Here is a 19,163-nt window from a genome sequence, read left to right as displayed (position 1 = left end):
GTATATTAGTTGCAGTATAAGTGTGCCACCATAATGGTTAATTTGTAATCTACATAATTTGATTTAATATTAATAATAAAAACACATGATTTAAAGCAATGTCGCATGATGATTTGAATTACTCTTCACTTTTTCTTCATTGTCCTTAATCCTCTCTCCCTACTCCACTTCTAATGTTTGTTTGGTGAATTTTTGTCAGGTCTCACCAAGTTGTGTAGTTTGTTTCCCACAGGTAGAACACTACTCTCTTTCACTAGTTAACAATTGGGTTTCATCTTTTGAAATGAAGATGCCAAATTGATAGATACACTACTGCTGCTAAATATGGAAACGATAGCATGTCATCTGAGTGTTGTAAACCTGAGCTCTTCCATTACTTCTCCATTCCATTACACACTCTTGTGTGTCACTTTGCAATTCATAGTCAAAACAGGGCCTCAGCATCAGCTGCCATTTTCTCTCTTTCTCCATCTTTGTAGTTCTCTCTTTCTCAGTCCCTCTCTCTGTCTCTCTCTTTCTCAGTCCCTCGCTCTGTCTCTCTTTCTCAGTCCCTCTCTCTGTCTCTCTCTTTCTCAGTCCCTTTCTATGCCTCTCTCTGTCTCTCTCTTTCTCATTCCCTCTCTGTCTCTCTCTCTTTCGCAGTCCCTTTCTCTCTCTCTCAGCTCTTATAGCTCAGAGGAATGCAAAGACAACATGACCAGGAGAGAGACACTTTAAAGACAGACAGACCAGAAAACAAGCACAGAGAAACAATTTCAAGTTTAATTCGTGTCATCAGTGGCCTCATTTTTTTTACATTGAGCCTCATGACATTTTCCAGGTCATCCAGTTGATGCTAATTTGACATACATTCACAATGCATCTGTGTTGCTGTGTAAAAACAGTCTGAAAGCAGGAATGCAAACAGCTGTGCCATTCTTGTTTATGCTTTAGTTTTGTGGTTGGCGTTTTGATCCGGATCCATGATTTTGGCAGTAGGGCCCCAGAGTTTCTCTCTCTCTGCTCCAGTGTTGTTAGTTGGGTTAGTCATAAAGAAAGAACATCTTCCGTCTTTTGCGTCCTCTGCTCAGTGCTCCTGTTAGAATACACAGGTTGGCTTCCAAAACATGCTGCACCCAAAAGAGATGCAGAATTCCCTGATACATGTCCTTCTCTCTGTGTGCATGTCCATAAGCATTTCATCAATGTGTTATCTTATTTCCATTTATTTCCAGTCACAGTATACACCTGCCTCACATCACACAGAGTCAGTCAGAGCACTCAGCCCTTACTGCACTACAGGTGTGTTCTGAAATTCACCCTCTGTAGCTGTTGAAGGTGTTATTGTTACACATTATTTCCGCGTAAAAAGCATTTAAAAATGATAAGAAACACATTTGTTCATCCATTTCAGTGTGTTCTGAGGAGCTGGTGGAATGTATTTTTAGACAACAATCAAAAATAAAAATGCACCTCAGGAGATACAGTGCATTCGGAAAGTATTCAGACCCTTCACTTTTTCCACATTTTGTTACGTTACAGCCTTATTCTAAAATTGATGTAATTATTTTTTCCCTCATCAATCTACACACAATACCCCATAATGACAGTGAAAAAAGTTTTTTTACTTTATTTCGCAAATGTATAAAAAAACATAAATACTTTATTTACATAAATATTCAGACACTTTGCTATGAGACTCAAAATTGAGCTCAGGTGCATCCTGTTTCCATTGATCATCCTTGAGATGTTTCTACAACTTGATTGGTGTCCACCTGTGGTAAATTCAATTGATTGGACATGATTTGGAAAGGCACACACCTGTCTATATAAGGTCCCACAGTTGACAGTGCATGTCAGAGCAAAAACCAAGCCATGAAGTCAAAGGAATTGTCCATAGAGCTTTGAAACAAGATTGTGTCGATGCACAGATCTGGGGAAGGTTACCAACAAATGTATGCAGCATTGAAGGTTCCCAAGTACACAGTGGCTTCCATCATTCTTAAATTGAAGAAGTTTGGTACCACCAAGACTCTTCCTAGAGCTGGCCGCCCAGCCAAACTGAGCAATCGGGGGAGAAGGGCCTTGGTCAGGTTGGTGACAAAGAACTCGATGGTCAATCTGACAGAGCTCCAGAGTTCCTCTGTGGAGATGGGAGAACCTTCCAGGAGGTCAACCACCTCTACAGCACTCCACCAATCAGGCCTTTAAGGTAGAGTGGCCAGACGGAAGCCACTCCTCAGTAAAAGGCACATGACAGCCCACAGCCACCTAAAGGACTCTCAGACCATGAGAAACAAGATTTTCTGGTCCGATGAAACCAAGATGGCCTGAATGCCAAGAGTCACATCTGGAGGATACCAGGCACTATTCATCGCCTGGCTAATACCATCCCTACGGCGAAGCATTAAGCTGCAGGGATTTTTTTCAGAGGAAGGGACTTGAGAGACTACTCAAGATCGAGGGAAAGATGAACAAAGCAAAGTACATAGAGATCCTTGATGAAAACTTCCTCCAGAGCACTCAGGACCTCAGAATGCAGCGAAGGTTCACCTTCCAACAGGACAACGACCCTAAGCACACAGCCAAGACAACGCAGGAGTGGCTTCGGGACAAGTCTCTGAATGTCGCTGAGTTGCTCAGCCAGAGCCCAGACTTGAACTTGATCGAACATCTCTGGAGAGACCTGAAAATAGCTGTGCAGCGACACTCCACATCCAACCTGACAGAGCATGAGAGGATCTGCAGAGAAGAATGGGAGAAACTCCCCAAATACATGTGTGCCAAGCTTGTAGCGTCAAACCCAACAAGACTTGAGGCTGTAATCGCTGCCAAAGGAGCTTCAACAAAGCACTGAGTAAAGGGTCTGAATACTTATGTAAATGTGATATTTCAGTTTTTGCTTTGTCATAATGGGGTATTGTGTGTAGATTGGTGAGGAAAACAAAAATGTAATCAATTTTAGAATAAGGCTGTAAAGTAACAAAATGTGGAAAAAGTGAAGGGGTCTGAATACTTTTTGAATGCACTGTATGTGATGTGTGCAGCACTGCATTTTACAAAAAAGACTTAGTATATGTATATGATGAAGTGTTGTCATGTTGGAGTGCTGGAAAATTACAACAAATCAACTAAACAGATTACCATTAGTTATGATGGACATAAACATTATATTTAGCAAACATTTTATATTTATTTGTTTATACTGTGGATAAACTTGAATGCTTAAGTTCTGTTTTTTCTTAGTCATTACTGCAATTACTGAAGTCCTGTGTCTCAATTAACTAAAGATGTATAATATTATCAATGACAATATCAATAAAAACCTTATTATTATAATGATGATATATTGAAGAAAAAAATTGCATAATTTACTAATCCAATTTATTCCAATCATAAATGCACACTCAGTCGTAACAAAACCAGCTCTGGAACATATTTTGGTGTAGAGTGTGCAGAATGGAGAGGAATGCCTTTGCAACTCCCACTTTGAAAAGATCCAATCCGAAACGAGCAACGGTTTCAAGGCGCCCTTGGTGTCCCATTCGAAGAAAAACAAAGCCCAGAAAAAAAAATACATCTCACGTTTAAAATCGAATGATATTCATAACCAATTCTCTTTTTGAGAAATATGTCCGCCGATGTAATCTGTTTTCTTTTCCTCCTCTCGGTAATATCAATTTGACGGTGTTGTTTATCTGTAGTAAGGGGAACTTGAAACCGCCCCTTGCCCCATTTCCTCGGTTGTTTTTCTTCTTTCGCCTGTATTCTCCATGTTGTTGGAGCGAAAAGTGAGGACTTCGCAGAGACAGGAAGGGGCCGTTCGGTTCCGAAATATACTAGCGATAAAGTAAACCGAGACGCGCAGCCGAGGAAAACGCCAAGACGAAAACATATCCAAGCGCCCTGCCCCTCCCAGAAGAAGCAAGAAATAAAGAAGAATTGTTGGTGATGAATTGTAGCGTTTTCCATATCCAACAAAGCCACGGATGACAGTTATCAGGGCAATCATTTAGTAACTTGTCAATATAACCTAATGAAGGCTGCTTATCTCTGTTTGGGGAACGGATTGGATTTTGAGGGCTCTGTGCTTGTCAGATGGAAAGTTCTATCATCACTCAAGTGCAAAAAGAAGACATTCAATTGTCACCGAAAACAGGTAAGAATATGATACGCTCCGGTTTTTATTGTTTGTTCTGATTAATCATGGGTTTAACTAGAAGGGTAAAGGTTAGTTTGATTTGGAGGAGCTTCGTTAAGTAATCAAATGAAAGCACTCTAACGTTGATGCAAACATGTTCCCAGCGCGTCCATTTGACAGTTCCAACGTCGCGGATATTGCGCGCGACATTCTAGAGCTCACTGTTCTTCTTCACGGTCGAATATGTACACATTGGATTAATCTGGCATATAAATAGACTACGTTGAATATCAATATTATATTTCATGATGATTCAAGCCGCCACATGCAACTGATGCTGAACATGGATTGGTTTTCAAAGGTATTATGGAACACCTGCATAATTGGAAGGGGAAAACCCCTCTGGTACAAACACATTTTTGACAATGTAAGAGTAAAGGCTATTTGAAAAACCGAATCGCATTACATATCTTTTGTCATCACGAATTCAAGGTTGCCAATAATATTCAGTCACTGTTTGTTGCCTACTGTAAACAATTCAAATCAAAATTTATTTCCCATTTTACATGATTGGATTTTCAAGACCAATCAAATGATTCAGTTGTTGATGCTACAGTATTTATATCGATCAAAACAAGGCTACAACATCCAATACCAAATAATTATTATTAGCCAATAATTATAATTTCATTAATTGACAGACAAATAATTTTGCGTGTAAAATGTTCAACCAAACCAACCCCAAATTTAGCCTACCCTGTGTTTTTCATATATCTGTCCAGCTGTTGTATGTCGCTGTTCCATGTATTACTTTGTCACATCTGTCTCTAGGCAGCCATACACACAGCACAGCCATGTCTTGTTTTTGTTCGCAGGCTCAGGCTGGAGACACATCAAGGCAGATCAATGCGCGCAGGGTGGCACGCTATCCTAATGTTATTATAAAAATACCACATCACAGGCCTATACAATACAAAGATTGGCAGGTGTATGATATACAATTTGCTGTTGGAAATTAAACCAACAACGGTTGCGGATGAAAAACATAACCGTAGAAATGCCAGGTGCCGCGGTCGATATTGACAGTGGAATGCACAAGCACACCCCTCAGCACACGCCCTCCGCCGCCCATTGTAAAGCGCGGTTTCAAAGAATCTTTGTTTTCATGCTTCAGGCATTCCGGTTTGAATTGGAGGGTAGGGTACTGCTGTATGGTTATGGTTGATTTACAATACCTGATTGTGTGTGATAGGAGCAGCAGGGTTATCCTATGTTTGCTCAACAGATACAAATCTAATATATTAGATTATTTGATTATTATAGATTGTTTTTTTTCTCATTTATTGGAATTTTGTTTCGATATATTCAGGAATAGGCTATCCTACCCTTTAAAATGACTTTTTGGCACTAGCATGTTATGTTATGTTTGTGTTTATAAAGGAAATCCACAACAACAATCATGTTTACAGTTAAGTAAGCTGTAAGCTGCTGGGTAATATGCCTATACATGTCAGCCCTAAACGATTTTGGTAACACTTTATTTGAAGGGTACCTACATAAGGGATACTTCATAACACATTCATAATGCTTTCATAAACAATACATGAGCATTTCATAGATGCATATGCCAACAACCACATGAATTAGGGATGGGCATTTGACTTTTTTTGACCGTTCAAGTACTCACATTATTATTTTTTTCCCGAGATCTCCAATGGAAAATAGTATATTTTTAGAACACAAGGCCTGCACTGGAAAAACATATGTGCACATTTATCTATAAGTTTATGCCAACAGTGTGCAACAATGCTTCATTTATCATAACCGTTACAGATAACAAATCCTAATTGCTAAATTGCCATATTCAGTCAATAAAAAAGCAAGTGCCATTTAAGATTAAATTATTGAAACCATACTATCAACTGGTTATATTATATTGTGGAAAATAATCTTTTTAAAAAGACACATTTTATTGTAAAAAAAACATGATGTCATATAACAGAATAAAATATATCAGAATATTTTTCCAAATGAAAAAGTTGCCAGTGCAAGTGATGCGCATCTCGAGTCTGGGAAAGTTATTCTCAAAGAGTGATCATTTGAAACGGGGATCAATTTGGCCAGTTAGAATATAATTTTCTAAAATTCATTGAACACTGCATGGTAATGAATGCTTAATAATTCTGGTGAAAATATATGTCTTTATCAAACTAATGTTTTTGCATATTTTCAGTGTGGAACCTGTCTATATTAGGGGGGTTATAGCCTAGGCTAACTAATTCTAAATGGCACTAGCAGTTTGCAAAGTAGCCTAAGCGGAAACTAGATGGGACACAATTATTCCTAATCGGCAGCTCATTGTTGGAATGCATATTTTCCTACATCAATCAACCAGTCCATTTTGAATTTGTGATACAACTGTCATCATCTGGCAAGGAGTGTATATAGCTTGTGTATCCCATCAGTTAGATACATTTTTATAGACAGTTATTTCTATAGGAGCTTGTGTGCACACTCAGCACGCATGTGTGTTCGGAAGGCAATCGAGTGAATGACACAAGGAGGGGAAAGGGAATTTAGGGAGAAGAACTGTGCGATGCTTGGGTCGGTTTATTTTTTTGTTGTGCTCCGCAAATGCAGATGTGCAATTGGAACACTAGAGTCAAAGCAAATTAACATTGGCTTCAAGACAAAATGTCAACATTTTTCGGGACACTTTCACTTGCCTGTTTGGGCAGCCACAAAGCACAGTCCACAAAATAGTTTTATGTTATTTGAAGAAAATATATCTCTGGTTATAGATCAAGCTTTGACGTCCGTTCAAGTACTTATGCCCATCTCTAACATGAATACTGCCGATTTCAACTTGTGGTTGTTGACAATGACATTACTGAAATGCTAAAGAGCTTCTTTATGAATGTGTTAAGATGCTTACAGACGGGCAGCGGTAAGCTCCAAAGGTGTCATAGACTTCAATGGGAGTAGGGCGTGGCGGGTGGCAAAACGCAAGCAGTGTGGTTCCTGGTGCTCGCTCCCATGAGCGGCGCCGCTGGCCCTGCTCTTGAGGCACCAAAAGATGAAATTAGCTGAAGTCTTGAGCGGCCGATGCACATGGTTGACCAATGAGCAGAGTTCATCTTGTCAACCATTGTTTTAATGACAACATTTGAGCTGACAACAACCAGGACTGCTGGTCTCTACTAGAGGTCGACCGATTATGATTTTTCAATACCGATACCGACTATTGGAGGACCAAAAAAAGCCGATACCGATTAATCGGACAATTTTTATTTTATTTATTTGTAATAATGACAATTACAACAATACTGAATGAACACCTATTTTAACTTAATATAATATATCAATAAAATCAATTTATCCTCAAATAAATAATGAAACATGTTTAAACAATGCAAAAATAAAGTGTTGGAGAAGAAAGTAAAAGTGCAATATGTGCCATGTAAGAAAGCTAACGTTTAAGTTCCTTGCTCAGAACATGAGAACATATGAAAGCTGGTGGTTCCTTTTAACATGAGTCTTCAATATTCCCAGGTAAGTAGTTTTAGGTTGTAGTTATTATAGGACTATTTCTCTCTATATCATTTGTATTTCATTAACCTTTGACTATTGGATGTTCTTATAGGCACTTTAGTATTGCCAGTGTAACAGTATAGCTTCCGTCCCTCTCCTCGCTCCTCCCTGGGCTCGAACCAGGAACACATCGACAACAGCCACCCTCGAGGCAGCGTTACCCATCGCTCCACAAAAGCCGCGGCCCTTGCAGAGCAAGGGAAACAACCACTCCAAGTCTCAGAGCGAGTGATGTTTGAAACACTATTAGCGCGCACCCCGCTAACTAGCTAGCCATTTCACATCCGTTACACCAGCCTAATCTCGGGAGTTGATAGCCATGAAGTTATAAACTGCTGTTGGCAAACACACTTAAGTGCTGTTTGAATGAATGCTTACGAGCCTGCTGCTGCCTACCATCGCTCAGTCAGACTGCTCTATCAAATCATAGACTTAGTTATAACATGATAACACACAGAAATACCAGCCTTAAGTCATTAAAATTGTCGAATCTGGAAAATATTATCTCAAACAAGGCGTTTATTCTTTCAGTGAAATACGGAACCGTTCCGTATTTTATTTAACGGGTGGCATCCAGTCTAAATATTCCTGTTACATTGCACAACCTTCAATGTTATGTCATAATTATGTAAAATTCTGGCAAATTAGGCGGCCCAAACTGTTGCATATACACTGACTCTGCGTGCAATGAACGCAAGAGAAGTGACACAATTTCACCTGGTTAATATTGCCTGCTAACCTGGATTTCCTTTAGCTAAATATGCAGGTTTAAAAATGTATACTTCTGTGTATTGATTTTAAGAAAGGCATTAATGTTTATGGTTAGGTACACATTGGAGCAACGATACGCACCGCATCGATTATATGCAACGCAGGACACACTAGATAAACTAGTAATATCATCAACCATGTGTAGTTAACTAATGATTATGATTGATTGATTGTTTTTTATAAGATAAGTTTAATGCTAGCTAGCAACTTACCTTTGCTTACTGCATTCGCGTAACAGGCAGGCTCCTCGTGGAGTGCAATGAGAGGCAGGTGGTTAGAGCGCTGGACTAGTTAACTGTAAGGTTGCAAGATTGAATCGGCCAAATCGGTGTCCAAAAATACCGATTTCCGATTGTTATGAAAACTTGAAATCGGCCCTAATTAATCGGCCGACCTCTAGTCTCTACACACAGTAGGCAGATTTTCTCCCGGTTCAATTGCCGTTTACCGTGGCCGAAAGTGCCTTTGAAGTCCTTACCCTTCAAATAGTGTTACCACAAGTGCTTTAAGTTACATCATTTTTAACCTGTTACCCATGGCATATCTGTGACCCAGGGAGGGGCTGTCTATTCTATTTATTATATTCTAAATGTGTTGAATGATGTCACCCAGGCGAGGGCCCAGTGTCCTGTATGTTTTTATATAGATAGACAATGTTTTTTTACAGGAGTGGAATTGGAAAGTATCACTCTATGAACTCAACATGTAAAATCCTATAGAATTCCTAGAGGAATTAGCCTTTAAACATATGTTTACATTTTTACAAGTGAAAAAGATTTATCTTGAGTTCCCATACACTCTTCCCCAATTCCTTAGTTATGTACACTATATGAACAAAAGTAGTTGGCTATTTCAGCCACACCCGTTGTTGACAGGTGTATAAAATCAAGCACACCGCCATGCAATCTCCATAGACAAACATTGGCAGTAGAATGGCCTGTCCTGAAGAGCTCAGTGACTTTCAACATGGCACCGTCATTCCAACAAGTCAGTTCATCAAATTTCTGCCCTGCTAGAGCTGCCCCAGTCAGCTGTAAGTGCTGTTATTGTGAAGTGGAAATGTCTAGGAGCAACAATGGCTCAGCCTTGAAGTGGTAGGCCACACAAGCTCACAGAACGGGATTACGAGTGCTTAGGCGTGTAGTGCGTAAAAATCAACTGTCCTCGTTTGCAACACTCGCTACCGAGTTCTAAACTGCCTCTGGAAGCAACGTCAGCACAATAACTGTTCGTCGTGAGCTTCTTGAAATGGGTTTCCATGACAGAGCAGCAGCACACAAGCCCAAGATCACCATGCGCAATGCCTAGCGTCAGTTGGGATGGTGTAAAGCTTGCCGCCATTGGACTCTGGCGCAGTGGAAACACATTCTCTGGAGGGATGAATCATGCTTCACCATCTGGCAGTCCAACGGACAAATCTGGGTTTGATGGATGCCAGGACAAAGCTACCTGCCCAAATGCATAGTACCAACTGTAATGTTTGATGGTGGAGGAATAATGGTCTGGGTCAGATTTTTAATGGTTCGTGCTAGACCCCTTAATTCCAGTGAAGGGAAATCTTAAACCTACAGCGTTCAATGACATTCTAGACGATTCTGTGCTTCCAACTTTTGCATCGGTTTGGGGAAGATCTTGACTGGCCTGCACAGACCAGGCCCTGACCTCAACCCCATCGAACAACTTTGGGTTGAATTGGAATGCAGACTGCGAGCCAGATCTAATCGCCCAACATCAGTGCCTGACCTCACTAATGCTCTTGTGGCTGAATGAAAGCAAGTCCCCTCAGCGATGTTCCAACATCTAGTGGAAAGCCTTCTCAGAAGAGTGGAGGCTATTATAGCAGCAAAGGGGAGACCCACTCCATATTTGATGCCCATGATTTTGTAATGAGATGTTCGACGAGCAGGTGTCCACATACTTTTGTAATGTATCATCATTCCAATTGCTGCAGACGCCCCCCCAAAGATGAAAGGAAGAGAATAATAGGTGGGAAATTAAAAGTTAGTATCAAGGCTTGAGGTTATGAATCAGGAGAGAGTCTCATAACTAACACTACTTCACAAAATATGACAAGCATGATGAGTGTTGTCGTGATGTGACTATCATTAATCCGATGAATATTTTATCAAACTGTTTTAATTGATATTCTATTAAATTAGTCATGTAACAATTAACTCAGTAGGAATTTGGGGCACCACGGGAAAAGTTATTTAACGAGTTACTATCTCCCGACTTAAACTCTAAAGATATACAGATATCTCTTACATCAATAACAGTCAATTATTAATTATTACCTCATCAGTCTCATTCTGAATGTCGCAATATCCCTGGATCTGCAAAAACCCTATCCCTTTGAATATTCAGTACTACACAAATTGATTAAATAATTTTATTTATTAACTAACTAAATAATAACACAGAATACCATACACACTTACATGAGATAAAAGTCCCTAGTGGACAGACATGGTATGACTGCTTGTTACACAATGGAAAGGGGGTGGGGAAAGATAAAGAGAGTGAACATATCGTACATACATTTGGAAGCTGTACTCACGGAAATATTAATACTTTGCACATGATCGACCGCTCATTCAAATAAGAAAGGCAATGTATATATTTATGCGTAGACGTCTTTGTCGTCTCTCTGTTGAAACCACTAAGTCTGTCTATGGGGTGTGGTTCGATGCAAGTCTCTGGTTGTCCACCAGAGGTCACAATCTCCTTATGGTTATTTGATCTGGGAGTGTTTGTTAGTGTAGATACTTCAGACATACCTACGGTGGTTAGAGGGACCTATTCTTCCCCCACGTGTTGAGAGTTAAATGTCCTAGAACCACTTTTACATGCACAGCTGCAGACTGTGAGTATTCTGGTCTAGTCTTTACCTTCTTCACTCGTGTTGAGGGTTTCAGGTCTTCTAACCCTTTCGTAATGTGTAGCCACCGCTACACACTGTTTGGTCTTGTAGTTTTAACCATTCGCGATGCCCGGTTTACACCGTCCGTCTGCTTGATCCCTAGTTGATTATTAATGGTTCAGCTCTCGACCACTTTACACGCCAGCAGCGACCCGGCACGTTTTGGTCTGGTTTCCAAAGTTTCTAACCATTTCAACGTGTGGACCGCAGCCTCACGTTCTCTAGTCTAGTTTTCATAGGTTCCAACCATTTCGAAACGTTCAGCTCACGCTGTCTGTCACTCTGGTCTGATGTAAATTTCGTTAGCGAGTCCTTTTAAGCACTCTGGTCGGAAAGGCGGTTCCATCACACTGACACGAACTCTGAGCTCACTTGGGCGTGGCTACTGACGGCATAATTTTGCATGGAAAAACAATTATCATTTAGAATGCTAAAATCACATTGCTTTCTTCACGAAAGTATTCTCATATTTAATCATCATTTTTTTAATATACACAGTGTACAAGCTCTTCAAGATACAATGTTTCCGTTATAACGTTTTTCTATCCATTTTAATGACATCTCAAAATAGACATTAATTTTCCATATTCCATCTCATCATTCCCATCGTTCGGATGTTGAAATATATTGTCCAATTGTTCATTGTTTGATGTTGAAGTTTTGGGTGGCCACTCTTCTGTAACACAACGACATTCCATTCTCCCAAACTAGAGACCAGAAAGCAGTTGGTCTGCTGCATTAGAATTTACGATCGACGTGAGGTGTCATAAAACCCACACATCAACCCCCCCCCCCCCCCTCTGCTCTGTAGAGCTGATCCACTGTAACCGGATCTTTGGATCCTCACAGGAGAGTCAGTATTCAGATGTGTGAATCACACTTTTTCTTTTTAAATCCGTTTTTTATGAATCCCTTTGATAGCTTTAGTCAGTACAGCCATCTGTGTTTTGTATATCAGAGCCATCCATGCATTAGATTTTTATATACTATTACCAGCGGTGCTATGCATGTCCAATGCTATTTGCCTCCTCTGGTGTAACCTTTGTGAACTATGACACATTTTTACATTGACTGATCAAAGGGGCTTGGAGCATTGAGGTGTGACTGGCTTCAGCTCGCTCCACTCCAACCAGAGATCTTGTTCCAGGAGAGTCAGTGAAACGGTTGGAATGTTTTCTGTCTGTCTTTTTTTTTTAGCAGAAGTTACCGACCGTATCCTAAATGACACACTACTCCCTATATAGTGCACTACTTTTGACATGTGCCCTGTGGGGATTAGGGTGCCATTTGAGACTCAGTCACTGCCTGGTGAGGAGTGTGGGTTTTCCCCGCACTCTCAATGATTATATAACATGTACCAACCTCTTCCAGCTTCCAGCAGCAGCAGCAACCTCATTAAAGGCAGATTTTTATTTGTGTGTGTTTGTCCAACTGTGCTTGTGTCCGTGCGTGCGTGTTCAGGCTGGCTGGCATCTCTGTAGTGTAGAGGGAAGCCTTTCATGAAGGAAGCACAGAGTTCATTCTACATGTGTGCAGTAACTATGTCTCTCAAAATGGGGGAAATCCTCCTAACTACTTTATGGCAAAATCTTGAGAAATTCACATCATACATTTCCCTAACATCTACAGATGTAGGGTCTTAACTTGAGCCAGTTTGCTACAGCAGGAAGATAATCCTGCAACAAAAATAAATGTGGATGAAATTCATGGAAGGGTTGATACATTTTTTCGTAAGGGAAAATCAAGTCTGAAATGTCAAAGTGGAAATTACAAACTTCAAAAGCCTTTTTAAACTTAAAATATTCTCCAAGTTTTAAAAGTTCTCCTGCTACAGGGGGATCAAATAAAAATCCTACATCTGTACCTGGATTATAAGAACCTTCATTGCAGGTGGAATCACCATAATGTGTTGGTGAATAGCATTTTCATTTGGAACAAATCCATATATCACTCAGAGTTTTGATCAAAAGCTTGGTTGTGTCATAGGACTACAGCATTCTTCTTTTTGGTCTTGTGACAGGCGAGGTGAGCAGATCTTCTCTGAAGAAGCCTAGGAGCTGTAACATCTTCAAAGCACTCTTCTGTTGCCTCAGAGGAGCACAGGATGCCCGGAATCCACCATCTCCTTCACAAGATGCCTTGCTGGGGCCACAGGACAATGGGGACGTTGTCAAGGTAACATAATATATTATTCTCAACATCTCAGCTGCATTGTTGTAATTATCCATATAGCGTGTATGGGCTGTAGTTTACTGTATTTCAACCAAGTGTGGGACTACTATGTAGCCTAAAGTGTCCTTTTTGCATTTTGCATTTTGTTTGGACCGCTTAAGCAGATTACAAATTAATAGTTTTAACCACAAAGTTTCACACATTGTAATTTGGCTAGTCTTATACTTTTTTTTATAGGACATGAATCTTGTGTATACAGTTTAGCTAAGTATTTTTAAACCCAAACAACGGTCAGGCTTAGCTCAGCTTTCTTTTTATTTTACAACTGTCAACTTCCTCATCAAGTGTTTAACAACTCTGCCATGCTTATTACAGGAAAATAATATATAAACAGACAATAACTACACAAGTGATTGCTTTCCTATCTTGAGCAATACCCTGTGAGAATTTGTGGGATTATTGCCCGTTGATGTTATAACAGCATGATGCAATATAAAATGGCTGCTGCACCTGTTGTGAACTTGTTGAAGACTATAACCATGACTGTTGGCGGATACAGAGTAGTTTAGGTCTGTTCATATTGATATCCTATGATGATAAGACAGCTGAGTGCCTTGCAATCCACTAAGGCGAAACAGTGGTGCAGTGGGCCTACAAAGAGTGTGATGTGCATGTCAGTTCATGTTGGCGATATTAGATATGTACAGTATTTTGTACCTGGTACGTCATAACCGAAGTGTACAGAAGAATGACAAGTTGTGTGTTGCCCACAAGCCACTAGTGAGGCTGTCAGTGTAGGGGCGCTAGCGCCATGTAAAGGCGTCCTCATGCTTCCCATCCCAAACAGTTCCTGTATATATTAAAACAACATTTTGTGATGTTTTGGTCTTCGGCAAGGGTTTATCGGCCGTTCGTGCACACAAAAAGTTTTTCTGACGCAAGCCGAAGCTCAGTAGCCAAAGTATACACCCCTTCGTCAGTAATTGGTCAACAGTAGGAATTCTTCAATTAATTGTTTTGTTGTCATTCAACGAGAAACGACTCGGTTTTCATGCAAATATTTCCACTTGAGATATACTGCACCAAACATCTTAGATGTAAAATTGCGTGACTAAGACCACCTCGGCAAAAAACGTAAAAATGAATGACATATATCTGGAGTTATCTTAATTCGGACTGTATTGAAGAAATGGCTTCGGCATCTCAAGAGGGACAAACAGTACAATTGCCGCTTCTTTTTGTTCACATTGCCTAGTGTCCTCCAGGCAGCGCTGTAGCTGTTGTGAAGCATGGGTATTTTTTGTTTAATCTGATATTCTATTATTACAGTATTATTACACTGTTAGAGCTCTTTTACCCCTACCTACATGTACATTTTACTTCAACTACCTCGTAACCCTGCAGATTAACATGGTACCGGTTGTTAATTTATTGTGTTCGTATTTCCTTTTTTAATTTAGCACATTTTTCTTACTTTTTAACTCTGCATTGTTGGTAAAGGGCTCGTAAGTAAGCATTTCACATTAAAGTCTACACCTGCTGCATTCCGCGCATGTGACATAACATTTGATTTAATTTCAACTGCAGTTATTCCCTGTGCTTGTAGAGTGAGGCACTGTGTTTACTAAGCATAAGAAAAGCCTAGTAAAAAGGGTAAGATGTGGTGTTCTCTGCACAGTCCTGTACTGTACTCTGTAGTACTGGCTGGAGATTGTGTCAGCTATAGTGACCCTGTATGTCCCCTGTTTTCTCCTCTGCCACAGCTGTCATCAGGGCCCAGCCTGCTGCCTGAGATGACACCCCAGGACCAGGGGAAGATATGTGTGGTCATAGACCTGGATGAGACACTGGTGCATAGCTCATTCAAGGTAGCTACCGCTTTTCCACCCACTCACTGTTACATGTGGTTTTGTAAGGGGTGTTTGTATGCAATGCAAATGTAAAATAGGACATTTCATGAAATTAATCATTTTGAATTACATTTTTTTTTTAAGTGAATTGTTTGATTTACGGAATGATTTATAGTTTAGCGTTTAATTTAGGGATTTGATCCTATGTAATTACATACAGTATAACTGTAAAGCCCAGGAGCATCATAACAACAATCTTCCATGGTGTTCCTTCTCTCCTCAGCCTATCAGTAATGCAGATTTCATAGTGCCTGTGGAGATTGAGGGGACCACACACCAGGTAAAATCTCTCATCTGAATATGTTATCTGTGTGCTTGTAGAGGTGGGTGGGTTGGTATTGTGTGTGTGTGTTATGGTCAGTGTTTGCAGAGGTTAAAATGGGATGTGTCTCAGGACAGATGTTTGTTATGCACGCTGTATGAGCCCTCTACTGGACAAAAGTTGAATGGGAAAGGAAGTAAACAGTTCAATTCAGCTTAGTCAGTTCACTTAATTTTGCTCACCAATGCAATGCACCAGAGATAATATTTAAACTCTATATATTGAAATGTACTGGAGTCTGCTGTACATGCAAATCTACATGCAAAACTTGCACTTCAGGTCAACATGAGAACTGTTGTGGTGTTTGGAATTCTTCTCCATGGGCCTCTGCCTGGTTCAAGTAATCCAGGATAGGCTGGTTAACATCTGCACGGCCTATTCTTGATTACTTGTTTCAGGAACCAGCCACCAGCAACTGAGATGGGAACAAAATGGACACAGCAGAGGAAGAAGAGTTAATGTTACCTTCCAAATATTTTCTTCCAGATACTTTATTACTGTTCATTTATAAAGCAATTGCTAAAATACTTCGTAACAAGCAGAAATGTCTGTTACTACACAGGTAAAAGAGCTACCAAAGCTTCATGCCAGGTGTTTGTTTTCAGGTATACGTGCTGAAGAGGCCTTATGTGGATGAGTTTCTACAACGAATGGGAGAGCTGTTTGAGTGTATTCTGTTCACTGCCAGTCTTGCCAAGGTAAGCTGAACGAAACCTTAACTTGTCTTGACATTTGGCCTATTTATTTGTTGTTCTTCATGAAAAAACCTCTTGTATTTTAGTTTAGAAAGTCTTACTACTTTTTTCTCTTTCACAATCCTCTGTAGCCTTTTCCCCATGCACTAGGTGACCTTTGTAGTACCAAAGACTGCTTTGTACATTTGCATATTATGAGCTAGCATACATTCCATAATCTAACCCATAGTTACTTTATAGTAGCTTGGGTGCCTTGATGACACACCTTGTTAGTCCTGACCAAACTCCCTTTCCTTCTTCCTCTTGCCATTTCCTCCCTTCCCTGATCCTGGTCTTCCTCCTTTCCCCCCTCTTCTTTGCCTGCCCCCAGTATGCAGATCCAGTGACTGACCTGTTGGATCAGTGCGGGGTATTCCGGGCACGGTTGTTCCGGGAGTCCTGTGTGTTCCACCAGGGATGCTACGTCAAAGATCTCAGCCTGCTGGGCCGAGAGCTCCATAAGACCCTCATCCTAGACAACTCTCCTGCCTCCTACATCTTCCACCCAGAGAATGCTGTGAGTTTGAGTTTCATTCAACTTCTGTCAACTCAAATGTGATCTCTTTCAGGATTCAAAGTGATTATTCATAGGATACTAATTCTGATTCTACTGCATTCTGATTCTATTCTAACCTTATATTCCACTTAACTTTTGGATTTAGTAGTTATATACGACAAGAATATACAGTTGTCAATACTGCAAAGAAATAATTAGTAAGTGAGTGAATAGTTTCTCTGATGCTCCCTCAGGTTCCTGTGGTGTCCTGGTTTGATGATGTGGAGGATGCTGAGCTGCTCCACCTGCTGCCTGTGTTTGAGGACCTGAGTCAGGCAGAGGATGTCTACACCAGACTGGGGGAGCTACGAGCACCATGATGGAGGGACCCTGCTGATGAGCACTTCATGACATTCTAACGCCTTTTCTCTGACTCTTGAGTATCTCTCTGTACGTCAACCACTGTCTGATAGTTCTGAGCGAGAACTACCAAAATACTGTAGAGTACTACAGTCATTCCAAATGAATATGAATAAAGTGGTTATTTTTTTCAAACCAGAAGCCTGCATGGCCTGATCTGACTCAGGACACTTGTATATTTGTGCCTTTTTTTGTAAACAAACACAAAAAGCAAGCAGCTCAAACTATTTTTATTAGCATTTTGTAAAATAAATAAATAATAATCTTCCAATCTCGCTATGCAATCCTCTTCTGTAATCATGATAAACATCAGTGCTACTTGTTATACGGTTCACAGTCAAATCCAGAATGCCAACAGAATGTATGTAACCTTACATGTTCCATGATATATGACCAGTTAGTATATGCTCACATACTAGATGTTTAACTGATACGTATGTAAATATTTGTATTATTAACTGTAAAATGGCCAACAAAGCAAAATGCCACTCCATTTAAGTACTGAATATATTAGAATAAATAAAGTCTTCATAAAGTTTGAGACTTTATATACATTATATCAATGTATTTTTCTGAATACCATTAATAGCATGCATACAGTGATGTTATAAAGCTTTAAAAAGCTTCTTGAGTTGATCATTTGGGACCACATTTTTTGAGATTAATTCCTTTATGGTCACTTGAATGCAGACATACTGGATGCATGGCTACTCAGCAAAAGTATATTATATTGTCGCTCTTAGAATATTTGGTCCAGTCTAACACGTTTTTCTGTTTTTCTTGGAATACTAAATGACAAAATTGCACTTGTTGTTTTATAAGTAAGACTGTGCTAAAAAGTGACAACTGTACCTTTCAAATTCAGTCAGAGACATCATGCACTGCCTGTGCAGATATATGCACCCTAATGCCATGCTGGATGTGGTCAAATACTGTATTAAAAAAAGGATATGTAGTTGTGGTACTCTTAATTCTGAAATGATATGCCTTTTTTTCTCATACATTTTGTGTATTCGTTTGTGTATTATTTGCCCACTACAAGTGAGGGTATAGAAACAACAATATTCAAAACATCTGCCAAATTATAATTTGTGCCTAGAGTTTTTGGATCGTGTAAACAAGTTAATCAAACACCACAGATTATTTTCCTCCCAAGAGTGCCTTTCAAACATCTCTTAACCTTCCAATGCCTCCTCATATCATCATAGATGATACCAACGACATTGGCTTATCCAAAAAGCAATAACCAAGTTCAGGGTGTAAATCAATGACGAATAACTAGCAAAATCTGGATTATTTTATGTAAGTACAATCAAGTATGTTTTTAGAATGTTAAATATCTGTTTTTATTGTCTAGCTACATGTTGACCACTAAAGAAATGTCCAATCCTAATGAATAACCAAAGCTATCTGGTTGTTGATATTGTGTAGATTAAGTTGTCCTCATTGATATTGTAATAATCAAACAAAATAAAGTGTACAAAATTTACATTTTAAATCAGTAACACATATTAGGCCAGATCATTGTGTTTAGTGCTAGGGTAAAAACCAAAACGTGCACCCTTTGGGATCCCCAGGACCGAGTTTGAGATACAATGTTGCTACTTTCAATAATATTGGACTATTTTTTAAAGAAATACATGTATTCTGGAGCCAAACTGGTCAAACGTTGCCAAATAAAAGTTTGATTAAATTTCCTTGTCGGTG

The 19,163-nt window shown here is 39.7% G+C and overlaps 1 protein-coding gene across 1 annotated transcript; it reads left to right on the top strand.

Annotated features, from left to right (window-relative positions):
• The first annotated feature begins 3,485 nt into the window (after positions 1-3,485).
• On the top strand, positions 3,486-19,149 carry LOC110532650 (carboxy-terminal domain RNA polymerase II polypeptide A small phosphatase 2). The gene is made up of 7 exons (XM_021616727.3): positions 3,486-4,138; positions 13,423-13,577; positions 15,338-15,442; positions 15,708-15,764; positions 16,412-16,504; positions 16,872-17,057; positions 17,291-19,149. Exons 1-7 carry the CDS (start codon positions 4,078-4,080, stop codon positions 17,414-17,416), a joined length of 783 nt encoding a protein of 260 aa, XP_021472402.1. The 5' UTR covers positions 3,486-4,077; the 3' UTR covers positions 17,417-19,149.
• The last annotated feature ends 14 nt before the right edge of the window (positions 19,150-19,163 follow it).

Source organism: Oncorhynchus mykiss, chromosome 9, assembly GCF_057628025.1.
Source record: "Oncorhynchus mykiss isolate SJ-2025 chromosome 9, ASM5762802v1, whole genome shotgun sequence".
NCBI lineage: Eukaryota > Metazoa > Chordata > Actinopteri > Salmoniformes > Salmonidae > Oncorhynchus > Oncorhynchus mykiss.
Note: the sequence above shows the minus strand (reverse complement) of the source record. Positions and strands in the feature narration are given on the sequence as shown.